This window comes from Notolepis coatsorum, assembly GCF_963971535.1.
Source record: "Notolepis coatsorum genome assembly, chromosome: 9".
Taxonomy (NCBI): domain Eukaryota; kingdom Metazoa; phylum Chordata; class Actinopteri; order Aulopiformes; family Paralepididae; genus Notolepis; species Notolepis coatsorum.
In genome coordinates, this window is record NC_140173.1 from 60361501 (window position 1) to 60383954 (window position 22454).

General features: G+C 41.3%; 1 protein-coding gene across 4 annotated transcripts in view; it reads left to right on the plus strand.

The window, feature by feature from the left end:
* The window catches only part of slf2 (SMC5-SMC6 complex localization factor 2), a 140162-nt gene that overhangs the window by 113647 nt on the left and 4061 nt on the right, over positions 1-22454 (plus strand). For 3 of the 4 annotated variants that reach the window (XM_084322171.1, XM_084322172.1, XM_084322174.1), the window contains exons 17-20: positions 7158-7277; positions 14005-14076; positions 17063-17149; positions 17754-17822. In XM_084322171.1, coding sequence (XP_084178297.1) covers positions 7158-7277; positions 14005-14076; positions 17063-17149; positions 17754-17822 — 348 coding nt within the window. The remainder of the gene's footprint in view (positions 1-7157; positions 7278-14004; positions 14077-17062; positions 17150-17753; positions 17823-22454) is intronic. The other variant, XM_084322173.1, reaches the window with a different exon arrangement.

Consider the following 22454-nt stretch of genomic DNA (forward strand, 5'->3'; position numbering starts at 1 on the left):
AAGTTTAATCTCACCGGTTCCACATATCTTTTTTACGCACAATTATTGTTATGTTTGAAGACTCACAGTGTTCCATTAAAGATACCAATTGCACACCACAGATGCCACAACTTTTTCTATGAAAGAGAGACATCGAGAGGTTTTGTATCAGATTTTTATCATCAATTACTAACGGCTTCGTATGAAACCCTCCACCTAGACTCTGTTTGGAGGAGGGATATACCAGACCTAGAAAAAGATTTGGATTGGCAAGAAGCCTGGGCAAATGTTCGACTTGCATCAAGGAACCCGGACCATCAACAAATCAATCTTAACTATATTCATAGGACATACTTGACTCCTATAAGACTGAACAGAATGGGTCTTAAACAAGACTCCAAATGCTCCTTATGTACAAATGGGGACGAGGGGACATTTATGCACATGTATTGGGACTGCCCACCAGTTAAGATATTCTGGGAAGAAGTGACCCAGCAATTATCAAATCTCTTAATTCTGAATATACCTGTACACCTCTCTATATTACTGCTGAATGATGTTTTTGAATATGCAGTACCTATACAACAAAAGAGATTGGTTTTATCTGGTATTACAGTGGCTAAAAAACTGATAGCATCACGATGGTTTCAACCGGAAAAAAATTGCCGAAAGGTCTGGATTCTTACATATCTCGATGTGATTTATCTAGAAATATGTACAGCAAGAATTTTGGGTCTCAATGAATCCAAATTGACAATGTGGTTAGAAGTGGTGGAGAGAATAAAAGCTAGCATTTAATGGTAGTGTTTGGTTAGGAGCGAAGGATAATGGATGGATTATCCATGGGGGGGTCCAGGGCGGGGGGTGCGAGCAGGAGCATAATGTGTGTAGGGGAATAGATAGCAGGTATTAGGGGTATATCTTGTGTAAGACATTTATCCAAACGATGGGTTAACTGATGTACACTGTTTTACAATGCTTGTATATCTAATCGTGTGTTGTCATGTTTGTTTATGTGTTTGTTTAAAAAATAATAAAAAAATAAAATACAAAAAAAGAAGCATTAATATATATAGCCAAATATTTTTTTTTTTTTTTTTTTTTTTTTATTAAATATTCTAAACACTGTTTATATATTAACTTAACACTTTGATCGCCATGGTTAAATTCATAATTTACCATCCCTAGCCAGCTCTATTTGTCTATGGAGAAGTTCCCCTTCTTTGCAGGGCTATAACTTTTTAAATTCTATTGCTAAATTGACATTATTATGGCCCATTCAATGTCCTATATCCATTGTTCAGGGTGTAGCAACGTTATACTTTTTCATTCACATATTCATACTAAAATATGGTCTAAAGTATAAGTATGTTTTTATCATTTTCTGCAGCTTTCTCCAGAACTTGATTTATAGCCCCAAATGCATTATATTGATGATCAAATACAGTTTGGTAGCGATCGGTGCCAGATGAAAAATTTCAACTGGAGGTACTTCTAGAAGTTACTACTTATCATCTGATATTGACCGGATGGGCGGGGGGTCGTTTATAATTCCGTGGGCAACGTTATATCATTCGTCTAGTGTGGGTCATATGGTCATCAGAGCAGTTTATATGGAACACGTTAGAAAATAACGCTGGATCTTACCATATCTTCCTTGCGCCGTTGGACGATCAGCTTGGAGTAGACAGTTTTCGATTATGGGATGTTGATATAGATGAACCATTTCCAGGTTGTATAATACTATATACGTCCAAATAACGTTGTTTATTGAGTTAGGGCGAGCGATTGATTATCCAGTGTGTTGAGATGGAGTCCGGCTAACGATCGCGAGTGCCCGGACGAAATATGGATGAGCACTTCCTGTTTGGCGCGTCACGTCCTGTTGGCCGATCTGCTGATCGGCCACCAGATGGCGCTCTTGAACCGTTAGACAGTTGAGTGGAGCTCACCAGTACATCTCATGTCTCCGGAGGAGAAATATGATTTCGATCACAGATTTTTGAAATATTGATATCAAAGACGAGTTACAGCGTCTTCGGCAGAATGAGCATGGCGAGCAAAGACGAGTTACGGCGTTCCCGGCGATTAAAGTGTTAATAAATAAACAAAAACGAAAATGTCCAATATGTCTAACTAAATAACACATATCACGCTGAAAACTAACAATCATTCTATAGCCTGTTTCGCAAATGCCGCTATTTCCCAGCGCTAGCATTAAGGCCTCTACATGCTACAGCAACTTCAAAGCAACTGCACCACAACATCGACAAAGCAACGGTGTTGCAGACACTCTGCCTTTATGCTTCTGCAACATCGACGCACAGCCTATGTAACATTGTACCCCGTATGTAGCTAGGTTCCCTAGATAGATGACACTTCCCTTCTCAACCAACCCATTGATAACAAGCAGAAAAATAAGCATCATTTTTACTTCTGGGCGGGGGGTTTCAAAATAAAAGAGCAACGTCTAAAAGCACCGTAAATACGTTTATTTTTTACAATATCTAACGTTACACGAACCTAAACTAATCTAAAGTTAGTTTAGGTTCGTGTTAACGTTAGATAATGTACAAAATAAACGTATTTCCGGTGCTTTTAGACGTCGCTCTTTTATTTTGAAATCCCCCGACCGGAAGTATTATAGTGTCTGTTGCTAGCAGCTTAACTTTTGTCGGCCGGTTCTGTGCTTTTTCGAGCTAACGTAACGTCATTAGTTTCCAATGGAGAGGAGAGAAAGACCTCGGCTCACATGCAGCTCAAACTACCTGTTGGAATAAATTAATTGATTGTTTAACTTGTCCCTGTATCCAGTCATTTCGACTAGCAAACGTTGTATTTAACGTTACCTCAGGATACCATTGTATTTAGTTGGTTAGCTATGTAGCTAATGTGGATAGCATTTTGTATAGCATCAATGCTAGCTGGCTGGCTACAGCTTTATTTACTAAATTATGGAGGCTTTTTAATCGTCAAGGTAAGAGAGGATTTGTCATGATCAACTGAAGGCGTATGCTATGGAACAATATGTGCTTGGGTTTTCAGAAAAAGGCCAGCTATGACGCTAATTATTTAGCTAATATTGATAGCATAGCTTGCTGGCTACAACAATGGAGGATGGTATTCCTCGCTGCGTGACCAATATTATTCTATGACAGCCCCGCCCCCATTCACTACCAACCAATCACTGCTACGCAATATCAACGCAACGGTTGTTTAGATTAGATTTTGGAGACAGGTACGCAACATCCTCGCAACACAGTCTACAAGACCCTCTGCAACAACCGCGTTGAAATCGCGCCGATGTTGTGTTGCAGTTGCTTTGAAGTTGCTGTAGCATGTAGAGGCCTTTAGACTGACACGGTGCCTCGTCACACAATCAGTCCAAAATCACTGCTAGGATGCTACCGAATCCGATGTTGCGAGTATACAGAGGTACTGGCGTGCCAGCTTTGCCACCTTTGCCAGCCTGGCTTATTTTATTTTAGATTTACAATACACATGAGCTAAATGTTACACACACGCATGGCGAGATATGCTGCATTGCATAAAGCTTTGTGTCGCAAATATGGGAAGTCAATTAATTAACTATGGTCAATAAAACATTTAAAACGTATTGAAGGCTATATGGAATCTTTGACGCACACACACGACACAATAGCCTTAAGGCCTCTACATGCTACAGCAACTTCAAAGCAACTTCAACACAACATCAGCACGATTTCAGCACGGTTGTTGTTTAGGGTCTTGTAGACTGTGTTGCAAGGATGCTGCGTACATGTCTCCAAAATCTAACCTAAACAACCGTTGCGTTGATATTGCGTAGCAGTGATTGGTTGGTTAGCGAATGGGGGCGGGGCTGTCATAGAATAATATTGGTCTCGCAGAGAATACCATCCGCCATTGTTGTAGCCAGCCAGCATTGATGCTAAATAATTAGCGTCACATAGCTGGCCTTTTTCTGAAAACCCAAGCACATATTGTTCCATAGCATATGCCTTCAGTTGATCATGACAAATCCTCTCTTACCTTGACGATTAAAAAGCCTCCATAATTTAGTAAATAAAGCTGTAGCCAGCCAGCTAGCATTGGTGCTATACAAAATGCTATCCACATTAGCTACATAGCTAACCAACTAAATACAATGGTATCCTGAGGTAACTTTAACGTTAAATACAACGTTTGCTAGTCTAAATGACTGGACACACACAGGGACAAGTTAAACATCAATCAATTAATTTATTCCAATAGGTAGTTTGAGCTGCATGTGAGCCGAGGTCCTCTCCATTGGAAACGAATGACGTTACGGTAACGTTGGCTCGAAAAGCACAGAAAGTTAAGCTGCTAGCAACAGACACTATAACACTTCCGGTCGGGGGATTTCAAAATAAAAGAGCGACGTCTAAAATCACCGGAAATACGTTTATTTTGTACATTATCTAACGTTAACACGAACCTAAACTAACTTTAGTTAAACTAACTTTGTGCGTCGATGTTGCAGAAGCATAAAGGCAGAGTGTCTAAAACACTGTTGCTTTGTCGATGTTGTGTTGCAGTTGCTTTGAAGTTTCTGTAGCATGCAGAGGCCTTTAGTCACGTCACTATACAAACAAACAGAAAACAGAAATCAGATTTCGAGCAGAGCAACATTTATATATGAAAGCACAACAGAACAGGGCAGCGTGACTACACACCAGCAAATAAATCAGATAATAATAACTTATAATAATAAATCAGAAAATAATAATGCAATATTTGGCTTATGGCATTGGCCTACCGCTTTCATAAAATCCAGCTGTCCAAAATCCAATAACAAAGAACTTTAACATATAGGCTAATAATAAATTATAATCGACCTTTCAGGGCATAATGCCTATTTGGCCAACCTTGCCTCTCTCTCTTGAACTATTTACATTAGTCATTTAATTCCTTTAGAATTTATATGCGTCGTGGAGGAGAAGAATAGAGTCCACCGTAGATGGCTTCAGCGTGGTTCTCCTTTTATCCACTACTCTCCCCGCGGCACTGAAATTTCTCTCGCTGCTGCTGCTACTTTCGGGAATGCTGAACACAGAGCGTGCGAGTCTGGCAACACTGCACACTTCCAATAGGCTCCTTAGTTGTACTACTTACAATCAGGTCGAAGTGCTTCCACAAACTAGACTTCCCAGTCACATTAGCAACTTTTAGAAGCTCCCCCTTAGCTAGTTTCTGCTTCAATTCTTCCATGGCTACCGTCCTTCAGCAGCCAGCACTGTTCTACTCTCCTCGAGTTTATTATTAAATCGTCACGGCGCAAAATCGAAATTGGAAAAAAAGGGGAGGGGCTGCCCGGCCCGGCCGAGCCCGAATTATTTATAAAAAAAAAAAAGCCCTACCCAGCCCGAACCCGTCGGGCCGGGTAGGGCCCCGTCGGGCTTGGGCAGGGTTGCAGTGCACTAGTTTGTATAGTCGACTTTGATTGGCCCCCCCGAATGCAATAAAAATACCGAAATTTTCGCACTATAAGCCACACCTGAATATAAGCCGCAGCAGCTAAATTGAATGATGTGTACATATATAAGCCGCACTGGACTATAAGCCGCAGGTGTTTTAATGTTTAAGTACAGTCTTCCCACCAGCATTGGGACACAATACTGTCGGGCAAATAACAAGAATTAACTCATTTACAAGTTGTATTAAGTTTAGCAAATAAGGGAACAGATAAATACCATTTTCAATGCAGTCAAAAAAGCAATATTTCGATTTTTACATTTTCGGGTTTGGTCACGTCGAGTCACATATAAGCTGCACCGTTATATAAGCCGCAGGGTCGAAAAATGGGCGAAAAAGGCCCGGCTTATAGTCTGAAAATTACGGTAAGTATATACCGGTATATATATTTGTTATCATTCCATTTGGTCTGTGGGGGTGCTTAATGTCTGAAGGAGTCGACTGAAGGCTTCTTGTCCTCTGCAAAAGCATGCAATTGGGCCTTTGATGGATACATCTTGATATTTGTCTAGTCTAGTGTGTTCATTAGACGGGTGAAATCCTCTTTCAGTGCCTCTGTGCCCGTTTTCTTAGGCAGTTAGCCTCGCTGGTATGTGTGCCATTAGCGGTAGCTACGCTTCTAGGCCTCTTTGCTTTTGGAAAGAATGATTAAAAAAAAATAAAAAAATATCGGAATATCTTTTAATATCTTATAATTCACTGCACACAACAAGTACTTTGCTGAGACTGCTCACACTGCAGGCAAAATCAGATGTAACTCTGATCTGATTTGTTCACGACAGTGTGAACAGCAGCACAAACTACATCGAATCAATTCTAATTTGGGCCACTTTCATAATGTGGTCCTAAATCGGATACAGGTCTGATATTTTGCAATGTGACCTCAGTCTGAACAGTCGTGCGACTTTCATGCAACTTTTACGTCACTCTAGATTGACATTTGTCACAATGTTTTTTACGTCCATCTTCCATATTGTTCATTTGATTATGTGGGGTCAGTTCACACTGGAATCTGATATTGGCCATATTTAAAAAAGAATGTGAACAAAAAAAAATTCTGATCTGAGCAATGAATCAGAATTGAGCACTAAGGCTTGCAGTGTGAACATAGCCCAGGTGCGCCATTACTTTCCAAATGGAAAGATGTTTTTGTCTCGTTTCACTGTAATGTGTGTATAATTCACTGCACACAACAAGTACTTTGCTGAGAGGCCTTTGGCTATGTTCAGACTGCAGACAAAAGTAGCCTGAATCACATTTCTTTGCTCATATGTGACTGTTCTGTTTTATTCACAATAGTGTGAACGACACAAATCACATGGCGTCTGAACTTTTCTATTCTGATTTGGGCCACTTTCATATGTGGTCCTGAATCAGATACAGGTCTGATTTTTTTGCAATGAGACCTGAACAGTCATCTTGGAATTCATGTGACTTCGGTTGCGCGAATCACTCTGTAAATACAAACATGTAGGACAGCTGTGATGGAGCTGGTTCAGTGGAGGGACAGTGACATACAAACAAGAAAATACAAGAGCCACAACAGTGCAATTAGCAGTATGTATGTACAGTACAACACCTGTACTACCTTACAAATCCCTGAATGTTGTGTCTTGATTGACTGAAAATAACTGGTAGAACTCTCCCCTATCCTGCTGTGTTTTTTGGCGTTCGTCTCGGCCCAGCTGTCTGAACTACGGCTGTACTTGCCCCGCATGAAGCCCTCCGCCCTCCTCCGAGGCCTGCGGACCTCCAGCAGGGAACAGAAGGAGGAAGAGGAGGACCTCTCACTGCTAGACCAACGGGTCAGAAGACAATATACATTATTTTTTATTTTTATTTTTTTAAACTTACATTTTTATTGAGACAAACAACACAACATATACAATAACTTCAACAACACTATTAAACAGACATAAATAATAAAGAAAAAATGTAATGCCCAAAAGACGAAAAATAAAAATACTGACTTAAAAAAACATAAAACAACTGTAAAACATTAAGTGTGTGACATGGGTTCAGAGACCCTCTTTGAACCTCTTTCCTCCTTTACCCTTCGCCCTCTTGTGATGTATTTGGTTCTTCCTCTGTGATGTCGTTTTCGTTCCCCTTGTAATCCTCCCACTTTCCCCATCTTTCTCCAAATTTCTCTTCCTGTAACCTCAGCATGTGTGTTATCCTCTCCATATCCTGTATCTCTTCCACTATTCCTACCCATTGTGCTATTGTCGGTGGGTCTTCTTTGTACCACAGTCTTGTTATTGCTTTTCTGGCCGCTATCTAGAGCTGCCGCGATTACCGCATTACCGCGGTATCGCTGTTACATCACGGCCACCGCAGAGTAGGCTGAATACCGCGTCACCGCTGTTTTTTATAATAATAATAATAAATTATCCTCCTCTCGTTGGGCTTGCGGCTCTGCAGATATACCCTACTCCTCTCTCGAGGTTCCAAGCGACCCTATTGGGTACCAGAAAAGTCACGTGAAACATTGCAGACCACTGATTGGTCAGAAGAGAGTCGCGTCACACGTTGTAGCGTCATGCAGTGTGTTACCACCAATCGGCAAGCGAGTATTAGGTTTTTACTTCCTGAATGTCAGATCATCACAACACGGCTAATAACGTTAGCTTTAACTCTCCGCCGGAGTGGACTACGATCGCTCCTAAGGAGTACTAAACGAGACATAATGATTTTACTGTCTGCAACGAATGTTATAATAAAAGCCCTTCGTTCTATACACTTGTCTGATTGAAAACTTTATTAACAGACCGCAGAATGGGACAACTCGGCACGCTCTGAGCAAAGAAAGGAACTGAGATATGAATAGAGTATTGCTTGCCTTGCTATTGTCCGGTAAATACGCTGATGTTATTGAACGTATAACTATATAATGTTAATGCCACAAAACGAATGCCTTTATTATAAAGTAGTAACTTTATAGTAATAATAATAAGAAAGGGTCGGGGGGGTTAGGGGTAACCACCCCTGCCCGCGACACCGAGTGAACGGCGCACGACCAGAGGGTAAACTTCGAATCCGTGTTTCACTTTCAATAACTAATGCGTGCTTGCCGAATCCCAAACAATATTCATGCTGCAAAGTCATCCTCTAAAAATAGACATTTAGACTAGAGGCAGGCTATATGCTATAAAGAGTAGACTACTACTAAAAAAAAAATGCATTCAAACTTTTTTTTTTAATTTTTTGTGTGCATGCGGTAATAACCGCGGCGGTAGGAAATATTTTGCAAATTTGTGCGGTAAGGAAATAATCAATACCGCGGCAGATCTACCGCTATCAACATTATCTTTATAAAATATTTGTCCCCCCCTTGTATTCCCTCGTGTGTCAGGTCTCCTAAGTAAAGCACCAGTCCTGTTTGTGGTAACCCGTATCCTAATATTCTGATCATTGCCTCCCCTATCTCCTCCCAATACCCCTTCAGCTTCTGACATCCCCAGAATATGTGCGTTTGATTTGCCCCCTCCTTCCCACACATCCTCCAGCATGCTATTTGTGTTGGTGCATATTTTCCCTTCAGCTCTGGGGTTATAAAGAATCTGATTATGTTTTTCCATCCAAACTCTTTCCATATCCTCGATCCTGTTGTTGAATGTTGCACCTCGCATATGTTCCCCCATTCCTTCCCTGTTATTTCTATCTCTAGTTCTCTCTCCCATTTCTCCCTTATGTAATCGGTCGTGTGTCCCTTGCTGTTCATTATAGCTCGGTATATTGCTGATATTACTCTTCCTTGCCCCCCTTCGTATGCCCATACTATCATCTTGATTATTCCATTCTGTTCTTCGTCTTTGGCCCCCCTTATTTCTTTGTTGTAGTAGTCTCTAACCTGTAGATATCTGAAGTGGTCCCTGTTTTCTAGTCCAAATTTCTCCTTAAATTTTTGTAGTGTCTGCATTTCCCCCTTCTCTATCATTTTGCATGTCGCTGTTGCCCCCCCCTCTCCCACCTTCTGAATCCATGGTCTAACCTCCCTGGTTTGAATCTCTTGTCATGTGCTACCCATCTCAGAACCCCTGACTGCTTCTCCAATTTGTGTGTTTTTACTACTCTGTTCCATATGGTCAAGGTGCATTTGGTGATTGGATCTAATAGTCCCTCTTTTTCTTTAAATAGTTCCCTATCTCCCACCAGAGCTTGTACCTTGTATCCCTCCCCTTCTTTTTCAATGTCTTTCCATCTTGCCTCATATCTGTCGTTACACCAGCACGTCACTGCTCTCAGTTGTGCTGCATAGTAATAATCTTGTAGGCTGGGTACTGCCATCCCTCCCTCTTCCTTTGGTAGTTGTAGTGTTTTATATCTGACCCGTGGTCTTCTCCCCGCCCATATGAACCTCGATATCAGTCTGTCCCACTCCCTGAATTGATTCTGTGGTATTTGTATCGGTAGTGACTGGAATAGGTAAAGTAACCTTGATAGTATGTTCATTTTAATGACCTCTATTCTTGAATTGAAGTCCAAGGGCATTACTGTCCATCTCTCTAAGTCTCTCTTGATGTTCTGATTTATCTGTGTATAGTTCGCCTCAAACAATTTTCACACCCCTCTCGTGATGTTCACCCCTAAGTATTTAATCTTGTCCATGTTCCATCTTATCCCGTACTGTTCCCTAATTTCCGTCGTTGGGGTATAGTTCCATGCTAAGGTCTGTGTCTTTGTCACGTTTTGTTTGTATCCTGAGTAGTGGCCATATTCCTTCAGTAGATCCATCAGTGCCGGGAAGCTCTTGTCTGGTTGCCTCATGTATACTATCACGTCGTCCGCAAATAGGCCTAGTTTATATTCCGTTCCCTTTATCCTTACTCCCTTAATGTCCTCGGTCTGTCTGATCAGTTGTGCCAGTGGTTCTATGAAAACGGCGAAGAGCGTTGGTGAGAGACAACATCCCTGTCTGGTAGCCCTCTCTAATCTGATTCTATCCGTCAGGCTGCCATTCACCTTAACCCTCGCTGTCGGTTCTTGATATAGCGCCTTGATCATCTTCATCGCCCTCTCGTTCAGTCCGAACCTCATCAATGTTTTATATAAAAATGTCCAGCTCACACTGTCTAATGCTTTTTCTGCATCTAGGCTAAACAGTACCGCGCTACCCCCTTGTTTTTGTATCTCCTCTACTATGTGTAATGTCTTTCTCACGTTGTCCTGTGTCTGTCTCCCTTTAATAAATCCAGTTTGATCTTCATCTATAATGTCTGGCATAAACGTCTCAAATCTCTTTGATATTATCGATGTATACATCTTGTAATCCACGTTGAGTATGGACACAGGTCTGAAACTACTACACAATTCTCTATCCTTCCCTTCCTTCGGTATCGTGGTGATTATGGCTTCCTTCCACGAGGGGGGCATTTTGCCCTCCATCGTGTGTCTGAACGCCGCCCCTAACATGGGTGCTAATTCCGTTCTAAATGTCTTGTAGAATTCCGATGGGAATCCGTCGCTCCCCGGAGATTTGTTGTTTTTAGCTCTACTAATTGCCTCTTCCAGTTCTCGTTCCGTAATTATTTTATTTAATTCTTCATTCTGTTCTTTCCCTATCGATGGTAACTCTAGCTTCTCCAGATATGCTTCTATTTCCTCTTCTCCCGCTGCTTTTGGCTGTGTGTATAGTTTCTCATAGTATTCTCTAAATGTCCTCTCTATTTCAGCTGGGTCTCTCAATATTTCATTAGTCTTTGTATCCCTTATTGTGTGTATCGTGTTTAACTTCTGTTGCGTCCTAATTCTCCTAGCCAACAGTCTGGTCGCTTTTGGTCCCCCTTCATAGTACGTTTGTTTCATGAACCTCGCTTTCTTTTCTATTTCCGTCAATAATTCCCTATTTATCCTGGCCTTTACTTCTTTGATTTCTCAGAGCGTTTCCTGTTCTTTTGATATCTGGTGTCTCCCCTCTAGCTTCTTCAGCTTCCCTATCAGATTGTGATATGTCTCCGTTCTGGCCTTCTTCAGCATTGCTGTCTTCTCCATCAATTTCCCCCTTATCACCACCTTCAGTGTGTCCCATAGAATGTTCGGATCTACCGCCCCATTGTCATTTTCTTCCTTATACCTGGCTATCTCCTCCTTGATCTGACTCACCACCCCCTTGTTATTTAATATTCCTACATTTAGTCTCCAGATCGTGTTCCTCCGTCTCCCTTCTAGATCTACTGTCAGATATATGGCACTGTGATCCGATATGTCCGCTACTCCTATTCTGCTCTCCCGTACCCTGTAACTGTCCCCCGTCGTCATCAAAAAGTAGTCTATTCTCGCATATGTCACGTGCGGGTGTGAGTAATGTGTGTATTCCCTGTCCATGGCGTGCATCCCCCTCCAAACATCTGTAATTCCCATTTCCGTCATCTGAATATTCATATATCTACTGATTGGTGCCCGTCCTTTTCTAGTACTCGTGGTGTCTAGGTCGTGATTTAGTACTACATTAAAATCTCCCGCGCATATCAATATCCCTTCTAGTTCCATCACTATCATATCAAAAATGGTCTCATATAAATCCCTCTCACTCTCTGGGGGTGCATAAACATTCACTAACGTAATCATTTGACCCTCCATTTTTCCCTTCACCAGAACAAACCTTCCCTCCTTGTCTCTTACTTCCTTGATCAATTCAAATTTGACTGTTTTTGATTAACGTGATTACTCCTCTCCTCAGGTTCCGTTTAAAGGAACTATAGTATGCATTTTCATATCCAAATCTCTTCAGTTTCTCATGATCCTGTGCTACCAAATGTGTCTCCTGCAGAAAAATCACTTCCATCTCACTTTTTTTACATTTCAACATCACTTTGCCCCTCTTTATCGCATTATTCATTCCATTAACATTTAACGACATCATTTTTATACCTTTAACCATTGTCATCTTTCTTCTTCTTTCGTCTGTCAGTCCCCCCCATGTCACATTCATTCCCCCCTCCGGTTGTAGCCTCCGCTCTCTTCACCGAATACATATAATGATTAACATAAATAAAAAACATAAACTTTACATAAAGTGCTCCCAAGGCGTTCGGGGGGTCCCTGTGTCCCCCCCTGTCCCCTGCTGGTGGGTGAGGAGTAATTGCTCTCCTAGTGAGAGGCCTCCTCCTGACGGCTTGGGGGTTTGAGACAATATACATTATTATGATGAGCCCTGGTGGCCTGTATATTTTCCCCAACGGAGTTTCACTTCCGCGTTCCGTTTGCGCGATCTGATTGGCCACTGATGTTTTTCTCAGCGCCAATCGTGTTACTCCTAACAATCGCGCCTAACTTCGAAGTTGGTTAAGGTTAGGGTTATTTGGTTAGGGTTAGTTGGTAAGGTTAGGGTTAGTTGGTTAAGGTTAGGGTTAGTTGGTTAAGGTTAGGGTTAGTTGGTAGTTTCAAGTTTCAAGTTTCAAGTTTCTTTAATAGTTGTCATACAGAAGTACAGAATACTTTTGTACAAAATTCTTCTTACTGTTGCGCTCCAGAGACTGTGCATGACAAGATAAGTATGAAATAAAAACATAGTAAAAATTAGAAGTAAAAAAGAGTAAAAAAGAGGTCACAGTGTTCAGTTTAGACATATGTACAATGTTCGTAGACGTAGTTACGTGGTAAGGTTAGGGTTAGTTGGTTAAGGTTAGGGTTAGGGTTTGTTGGTTAAGGTTAGGGTTAGGGTAACAGCCTGCTGGCGCGATTGTTAGGAGTAACGCGATTGGCGCTGAAAAAAACATCAGTGGCCAATCAGATCGCGCAAACCGAACGCGGAAGTGAAACTCCATTGGGGAAAATATACACACGCCCTGGTGCATGAAATGAGCAGCCTTTTCCTTTACAGTTTACTGTCATTTTGTCATTGATGCCGCATGTGGGGTTAATGGGAAAATTGTGTTTCACCAAAAGGATTTCATGTTTTGTTTAACCCTTTCACTACCACACTACAGAAGGTTAACCCTTTCACTACCACACTACAGAAGGTTAACCTTTCACTACCACACTACAGAAGGTTAACCCTTTCACTACTACACTACAGAAGGTTAACCTTTTCACTACCACACTACAGAAGGTTAACCTTTTAACTACCACACTACAGAAGGTTAACCTTTTCACTACCACACTACAGAAGGTTAACCCTTTCACTACCACACTACAGAAGGTTAACCTTTTCACTACCACACTACAGAAGGTTAACCCTTTCACTAACACACTACAGAAGGTTAACCCTTTCACTACCACACTACAGAAGGTTAACCTTTTCACTACCACACTACAGAAGGTTAACCCTTTCACTACCACACTACAGAAGGTTAACCCTTTCACTACCACACTACAGAAGGTTAAACTTTCACTACCACACTACAGAAGGTTAACCTTTCACTACCACACTACAGACGGTTAACCCTTCACTACCACACTACAGAAGGTTAAGCTTTCACTACCACACTACCTTTCCTAACTAGGTTAACATTCAAATTTTTTCAAAAGATCAGAAATGTTACTCTTACATCTTTAATGAGTCTTATGCTCGCTTTCCATTTCTTTCAGGCCTACTATCTCTGCTACAGCCTTTTGACATTGGCAAATGAAGCGACAAAGTCCTTTGCACCTCATCAGAAGGTACATCCCATATCATGTAATGTTCTTCCTAAACTCTAATGCTGTCAAAGGATGACTTATTATTTATTTTAATAATACATCCAGAGGGCGGCCAAGTGGCGCAGTGGGCAAGGCACTCGCCACTAACGCAGGAGATGCTGGGTTCGAGCCCAGCTCTCGGCGTTGCTACCAGCTTGGCTGGTCGTTCATACTAACACAATTGGCAGTGTTAGGGGTGGGAAAGCCGGTGGGTGGGGATCGGACGTTGTGGACAGCGACTCCTACAGGTCGGTTGGTGCGCCTGTACAGCAGAATCAGGAAGCAACGCGTTACTCCGCCGCTGAGAGATTGCGCTGTACAGGTGAAAAGATGCGACAGCCGGAGCGGACACGTGATGCAAGGCTTGGTCCTCACTGCAGCCGACCAGTGGGAGGCACAGTCTAGCAACGTTCGAGACAGGGGAGGGGAGAATTGGCAAGGTGAAATTGGGATGGGAGAAAAATAGAAAAATAAGGAGAAAAAGTGGATCAAAAAAATAAATAATACATCCAGAGATTTTAGAAAGATGCAGAATAAAATTATAATTTCCCCCCCAAAAATGATTGAATACTATAGGGGAACTATCTTATAAATGGCCTTTTCCAGTGGGTTGTACCAACACACTGACTAGATGTGAAATTCTCATTCAGTCCCATTCTTCCAGTTCAGCTGAGACAAGGTCCTCCCCCACTGCACCAAGCCATTCTGAATTGACTCGCTCTCTGAAGTGTTATGGCGCTGATCTGCCACTGCCCGCCAACAATCAACTGTGATACGTTGAAATTATGATCAAAACAGAGCGGGAGAGCGAGAGAGAGGAGCACACAGGTGCTCTCGTCTCTGTCTCTCTCTCCCTCTATATCTCTCTCTCCCCCAAAGGTATCTGCCAGTGCAGGTGGGTGACTCACTCAAAGCGCATTGAGAGTATGGGCAGAGCCCAGCCAAAAACAGCTTGGATTTTGTAAGGGGAGAAAGTGGTGCACCAAAGTACTTGATTAAAAATACAAAACAATGAATTTTATTGAAAAAAAACTTACAGATGTGTTCCATAGACTCACAGGAATAGTGTAAAATTGCCCAAATACTAGTGAAAGAAATAGCAAAATAGTTCCCCTTTAATGCATTTATCATACTTTTTATTTTATATTATATATAGAAATGTTTGCAGGTCCCTCCCTACTTCCCAGTTCCCCACGTGGAATGCACCTGAATTTCTCCACTAGGATAAAAATGTTGTGGCTTTGTGAATACAGCCGCCAAATGGAAATCCGGGGGCTTCTCCCCAGACATTAAGACGTTAAGTGTGGCACTGACTTTGTGGCCTATCTAACTTAAATGCAGTCTAATGTCTTGAGAGTGGTGAATGTTCCCAAATGTTGACTGAACTACGGTATATTGGTTCACAAAAAAAAGCGAATTCTTGTGTAAACAATATAATTAACTCTGAATATAAAGATATGAGAAAAGTAAACGGTGTAAACAAAGGTGCAGATGAGGGTCAGGTTGTGTGTAAAATGCGTGTGTGTTTATGAGCGTGCTCCGGGAGAAGTCCCTCCACTCGCGTGGTCAGGTTGTGTGTAAAATGCGTGTGTGTTTATGAGCGTGCTCCGGGAGAAGTCCCTCCACGCACGCGGTCAGGTTGTGTGTAAAATGCGTGTGTGTTATGAGCGTGCTCCGGGAGAAGTCCCTCCACGCGTGCGGTCAGGTTGTGTGTAAAATGCGTTTTTCCCCGACAGAAGCTCCTCTCCCCCTCTCCCTCTCTATCTCCCTCCCTCCCTCTCTCGGCTTAGTTGAGTGAGGGAAGATCTCGTGAACTCGAGACTAGACTGATGAGTCAATATGATAATTAGAGACACAGACCACATTGATATAATCCCCCATTGCTAGGAAACAATGCTAAACATTGGAAAAGGCCATTTATAATGCATGGGACATTTAAAAAAAATAATAATAAAAAAAAGATTTTTTAAAAGTTCAAGTTGAATAAAGTGATTAATCTGATTAAATGAGTCTGAGATAAATGAGATGAATACTATAATATTAGTGTAGCCTACGGTAATTATCTGCAACTGTGAAGAAAAACCCCATTGGTTTAAACAATGAATGGGAAAAAAATAGTAAAAAAAAAAAAAAAAAATTAATGTTGATTTAGAATTTGAATGCCAACGTAACGAACGAAGCTTTGAACGTTTGGGCTCAGCCCTACTGGAAGGGTGATGTTTCTGCACCGTATACAGCTGTTTCTCTCACTCTTATCCTGTTCTCCCCCCCAGGAGGCCGTATACAGCTGTTTCTCTCACTCTCCCTCTTATCCTGTTCTCCCCCCCCCCCCCCAGGAGGCCGTATACAGCCGTTTCTCTCACTCTCCCTCTTATCCTGTTCTCCCCCCCCCCCCCCCAGGAGGCCGTATACAGCTGTTTCTCTCACTCTCCCTCTTATCCTGTCCCCCCCCCCCCCCCCCAGGAGGCCGTATACAGCTGTTTCTCTCACTCTCACTCTTATCCTGTTCCCCCCCCCAGGAGGCTGTATACAGCTGTTTCTCTCACTTATTTCTTTATTTCACACCATTTCAGCAAAACAGTAAAAACATTGACCATGACAGAAAGTGTATAACGGTGCTGAGTAGAGGCAAGAGACCCAGATGGGCCTATACAGGGCCTCAACTCATTAAATGATTGGATAAAAAAAAAACACAAACAAAAGTAAAGTGAAATAAGTTCGTAAAACAACTTTCATAATATTAAGATAATAATAAGATAACAATAATCAAAGTAATAATAATAACAAAAACAACAACATTAATAATTAGTCTAAACAAATTAACATGAAACTAAATCAAAGTGACATTAATGGTTTTATGAGATTGAAGCTATTCATTTAACAATGTGTATTTAAGCTTTGATTTGAGTGATGAAATAGATGAGCACATTTTTATTTATTATCCTGTTCTCTCCCCCCCCCCCCCCAGAAGCAGCTCATGTCACTGTGCTTTGTGCTGGAGAGACACATCGCGTGTGACATCAGAGAGGGCGTCAAGTGTCTGTACAGGAGCATGGTGAGACCCAAGCCCACCAGCCTCTTGTCGGAATGTTTTCTGCCAATTCATTTCTCTGCAGCCAAAGTCATTTTCACAAAAAGGCCTGTTGAAGCTAAAGTGGCTTAGTACTATGTACCAGTATGTCGGTGACTAGTGGCAAGTCATTTCCAAGACCCCACCTTGTAGAGTTGATCTGTTGGTTTGGGATACACTCCCTAGAATCTAAATGCACTGCAGAATATTAGCTATGTTGTACGTTTTAACTAGTGATGCACCGATGTGAAAATTGTGGCCGATACCGATATTAATATTGCTGTTCTGGCCGATACCGATATTTACCGATGTCGATATCTCTGTATAGAAAATACTTTTTTATGATAATCAAATAAAGGGCTATTTTTTTTTACTTTTGTAAATTATTTTCAGAAATGACTGATATTTTTAAACTATTTAAGACCAAAACATATTAAAAAAATAATATATATATATATTTTTACATAGGCCCCATCTTGATATCTGAACGATACCGATGGTGTAAAAGAAATTACCATATCGACCGATATTATATCGGCGGCCGATATATCGTGCATCACCAGTTTTAACCCCTTCCTTCCCTCTCCAGGTTAAGGACTTGGTGGCCAGGATCCACACCACATGGCATAAGCTCCTTCTGAGGACGAGACCCCTACAGGTAGTCTAGCCCTTATTAACCCTTTCACTGCCACATGACAGCAGGTTAACCCTTTCACTGCCACACTACAGAAGGTTAACCCTTTACTATCACACTACCGACGCTGATAAAGTGGAGGATTGTTTCCCCGTGTACCTGGGTACCTTGATCTGAATATAAAAATATGAGGAAAATAAACAGTGTAAACCAAGGTGTAGGTATGTATGCCCTATCTGTTATATTATGTTACAATAAATATAGGCAATACAGAATTTGAATCTGAATATATATATATATATATATATATATATATATATATGAGTAAAAGTAAGCAGTATACACAATGTACCCTAACTGGCATGATATAGGTCATACATTGTAGTCCATGCAGGTTTAGTCACACATACTTGTATGTATCAATGTATGTCAAAAAGAAAGAATGAAACATTCAACGTGCAAATAAAGTAAGCAGTATATATATACCTTGGAATCATCCTAGACCGCAACCTCGCATTAAAAAAAACAGGTAAAAAAAAGTCACAAACAGTCAAATTCAATATATCTACGGTAACTTCCGATACATAAGAAACTGTCTGAACATTGAAGCAGCAACACTGTACTTCAATGCCATCATCATGTCACACCTTACATACTGTATTACCAGCTGGACCCAGACCTGCAAAACAACTTTAGCACCCATTCAATCTGCATACAAACAGGCTCTGAAGGTTCTGGACCAGAAGCCTATCCGTCACCACCACTGTAATATCCTGGACAAGCATGCCCTCTTGAGCTGGGACAACATCATCAAACTAACCCATGCCAGTCTGGTCTTCAAAATCCTCCATGGTCTAGCCCCACCCCCACTTTCTGATTTTTTTTCACCCCCAGCAGCAGGTTCACCAGAACTGTTGTACCGGGTGACTTGGCTGTTCCATTAACACTTTCCGTGCCACGGGTCCGGTGCCCCGGAACCCCTGTTGCGTGCCAACGCCCACTTCAATGATGGAGCTCTCATATTTGCGAACGCATAAACTATATCTTAAATTATGGCTATGTGTATAATCTGGCCATCGCTTATCAATGACTTGTTTGCAGTCAACATTGTCGAAACTGATTGTTTTTTAACACTTTAATCGCCGGGCTTAAATTCATAATTTACCATCCCTCGCCAGCCCTATTTAACATGGAGAAGTTCCCCTTCTTTGCAGGGCTATAACTTTTTAAATTCTATTGCTAAATTGCCATTATTATGGCCCATTCAATGTGCTATATGTATTGTTCAGGGTGTAGCAACGTTAAACTTTTTCATTCACATATTCATACTAAAATATGGTCTAAAGTATAAGTATGTTTTTATCGTTTTCTGCAGCTTTCTTCAGAACGTGATTTATAGCCCTAAATGCATTATATTGATGATCAAATACAGTTTGGTAGGAATCTGTGCGAGATAAAAAATGTCAACTGGATGTGCTTCTAGAAGTTTCTACGTATCATCTGATGATGACCGGATGGGCGGGGGATCGTTTATAATTCCGTGGGCAGCGTTAGATGATTCATCCAGAGTGGGTCATATGTTCATCAGATAAGTTAGTATAGAAGACGTTAGAAAATAACGTTGAAACTCACCGTGGCTTCCTCGCGCCGCTGGCAGATGAGCGTGGAACAGAATTTTTTCTATTATGGGATGTAGAAATGCCCGATCCATTTCCAGGTTGTATAATAGTATATACGTCCAAATCATGTTGTTTTTTCGAGTTATTTGCACCGATCGATGTTCACTGTATCAAGACGGAGTCTCTCTAACGATAGCGAGTGCCCGGACCACATATGGATGAGCACTACCAGTTCAAAGGTTAATTTCCGGTTGGCGATCGGCCACCAGATGGCGCTCTTGAACCGCTAGAGAGTTCAGTGGAGCTTTGCAGTGTGTCTCAGGGCTCCGGAAAGGAAATATGATTTCGATGACAGATTTTTGAAATATTGACATCAAAGACGAGTTACGGCGTCTTCGGCAGAATGAGCATGGCTAGGAAAGACGAGTTACTGCGTTTTCGGCGATTAAAGTGTTAATCGGTTCATTTCCGTTTTATACCATTTTGAAAAACTCGTTTTTTTAAAGTTTCAGGAAAATATAAAGATTCTGTGATAATCGCCCTTTAGTGCAGTGGTTCCCAAAGTCGGGGTCGCGACCCAAAGGTGGGCCGCGAGCAGCCACGGGTGGGCCGCGAGATGATTTACATTTTTTTTTAAATTATTGATTTTTTATTTTATTTTTTTTAATTTTTTTAATTTTGTCAGGCCACTGAACTTAGAAGCAGGCCAGGACAGTGTTTCTAGTTGTATTCTATTCTATTGTATTCTAAAATGTGACTATATGGTTTTATATTAATTTAATAAATAAACAAAAACAAAAAAATCTACTTATTTCAACGAACATTTCAAACTAAATAACCGATTATGCACATAAAACGCTGAAAACAACCGAAGCAACAATAGTAATTTAACACTTTGACTGCCATGAAACGTCTTTTCACGTCATTGCTGGCCATGCTCAAGTTGCCGGGGGATGCTGTACAGCGTCCTTATATCAATATTTAAAAAATCTGCGATCGGATTCATATGTCCCCTCCGCTGGCCTGAGATCCACCAGCAGGACCCACTGAGCTCTCTGGCGGTTCAGGAGCGCCATCTGGTGGCCGATCGGCGCAATCGCCAAACAGGATGTTGAATAGAGGTTGTCCTAGACGACCGTAGTACTTCCGGCGCTCGCTATAGGTCCCGCGACTCTGGCTCGTCACACTACACAGTGATCGATTGCCAATAACTCGATAAACAACATGATTTGGACGTATATACCATTATACAAGCTGGAGATGGACCGGGTAAATTTACATCCCATAATGATAAGATTTCAACTCGACGATGATCGCCCAACGGCGCGCGGAGACTGGGGTGAGTTTCAGCGTGTAACGTTACCGTCTTCGATACTAACCTATTATCAACATTTGACCCACATTAGATGATTGGTATAACGCTGCCCACGGAATTATAAACGCCCCCTAGCCCATCCGGTCAACATCAGATGACGTGTAGTAACTTCTAAAAGTACGTCTAGTTGGAATTTTTTATATCGCGCTGATTGCCATAAAACTGTATTGCATCATCAATATAATGCATTTGGGGCTATAGATCACGTTCTGGAGAAAGCTGCAGAAAGAGATGAAAACATACTTATACATTAGACCATACTTTACTATGAATATGTGAATGAAAAAGTTTAACGTTGCTACACAATGAACAATACATTTAGGACTTTGAATGGGCCCTAATAATGGCAATGTAGCAATAGAATTTAAAAAGTTATAGCCATGCAAAGAAGGGGTACTTCTCCATAGACAAATAGAGCCGGCAACCTATGGTATATCATTAATTTAACCCAAGGCAACCAAAGTGTTAATGAGGCTATTATTATTATCATTATTATTTTGCAACAAGTTAGCCCTCTCATAAATAGCACATATAAATGAATAACTAACTTGAACTAACTTAATAGGATTGAAGTGATATTTGACTTAAAAAATCGGTCGCCTTGCAAAAAAAAAAAAAAAAAAGCCTGACGATGTGCATTGGGCCGCGGCTCTCTGACGCCTTATTTTATGGGTCCTGGCCTGAAAAGTTTGGGAACCCCTGCTTTAGTGGAATACACACAAAACGTTGTCATTTTTCGGCCTATTTATGAATCGTTTTCAAATAAACGCTAGATTATCGATAGTATAATGTGTACTTATGCACGCTATAGAAGCCGGCTGAAAAATCGATTATTCATTTCCTGATCAGCACGCACACACACACACATAGGGCCCACGTTGATATCTGTGAAAAAAGCTCTGATTATCCCAAGACTGGTAAAATAAATTCCTTACCTCAGATCAGATGTTCTCCAAAAAGATTATTCCAATTCCTGATCGCCATTCCAAATATCGATTGCGTTTATTGATCCAACGCTGGGTGGTCGAAACAACGATTCCACGCTGTTCTGATGGTCCACAATGAATCCGATCGGCTCGAGTTACATGCCTGAGAAGTAAAATGTGGAAGCAGGATTTATTTTTTCATGCGTTTCATTCAATCCAATCCAAAGGGGTGCAGTACCACACGGAGAGACGATAGGGGGCGGTATTTTCCCAATGGAGCTCAGAGAGAGTTCCAGTGGTAACGGGAGGCTAGATTGATGAAATATGAATGGAAATCGCTAATAAAAAAAAACGAGATCTCCTCGTCGTTGGACGAGTACATTTAGCAAATCAGCCCTCTCCGTGAGAGCTGCCAAGACCTGGAACTCCATTCCAAGTTATATCTGTAATATAGAAACACACAGATCATTCAAACACACTTTCAAAACATGGTTAAGAAATAACTACACATGTGAACATAACAGCCCTACAGAACTCTAACCCCATATACTTGCCTGTACATAGAATTATTGTTTGTTTGTACATTGTCTGTACATGTCTGATGTAAATATTTTGCATGATGTGTTTTTAAACCTGTTCTTAACACATTGCGTGCCAGCAGGGGGCGCACTATTTATCGCTTGAATGCCAGCCTTTTGGGACTGATTTTCCGATATTTCATGATTTTCGCGGAGCT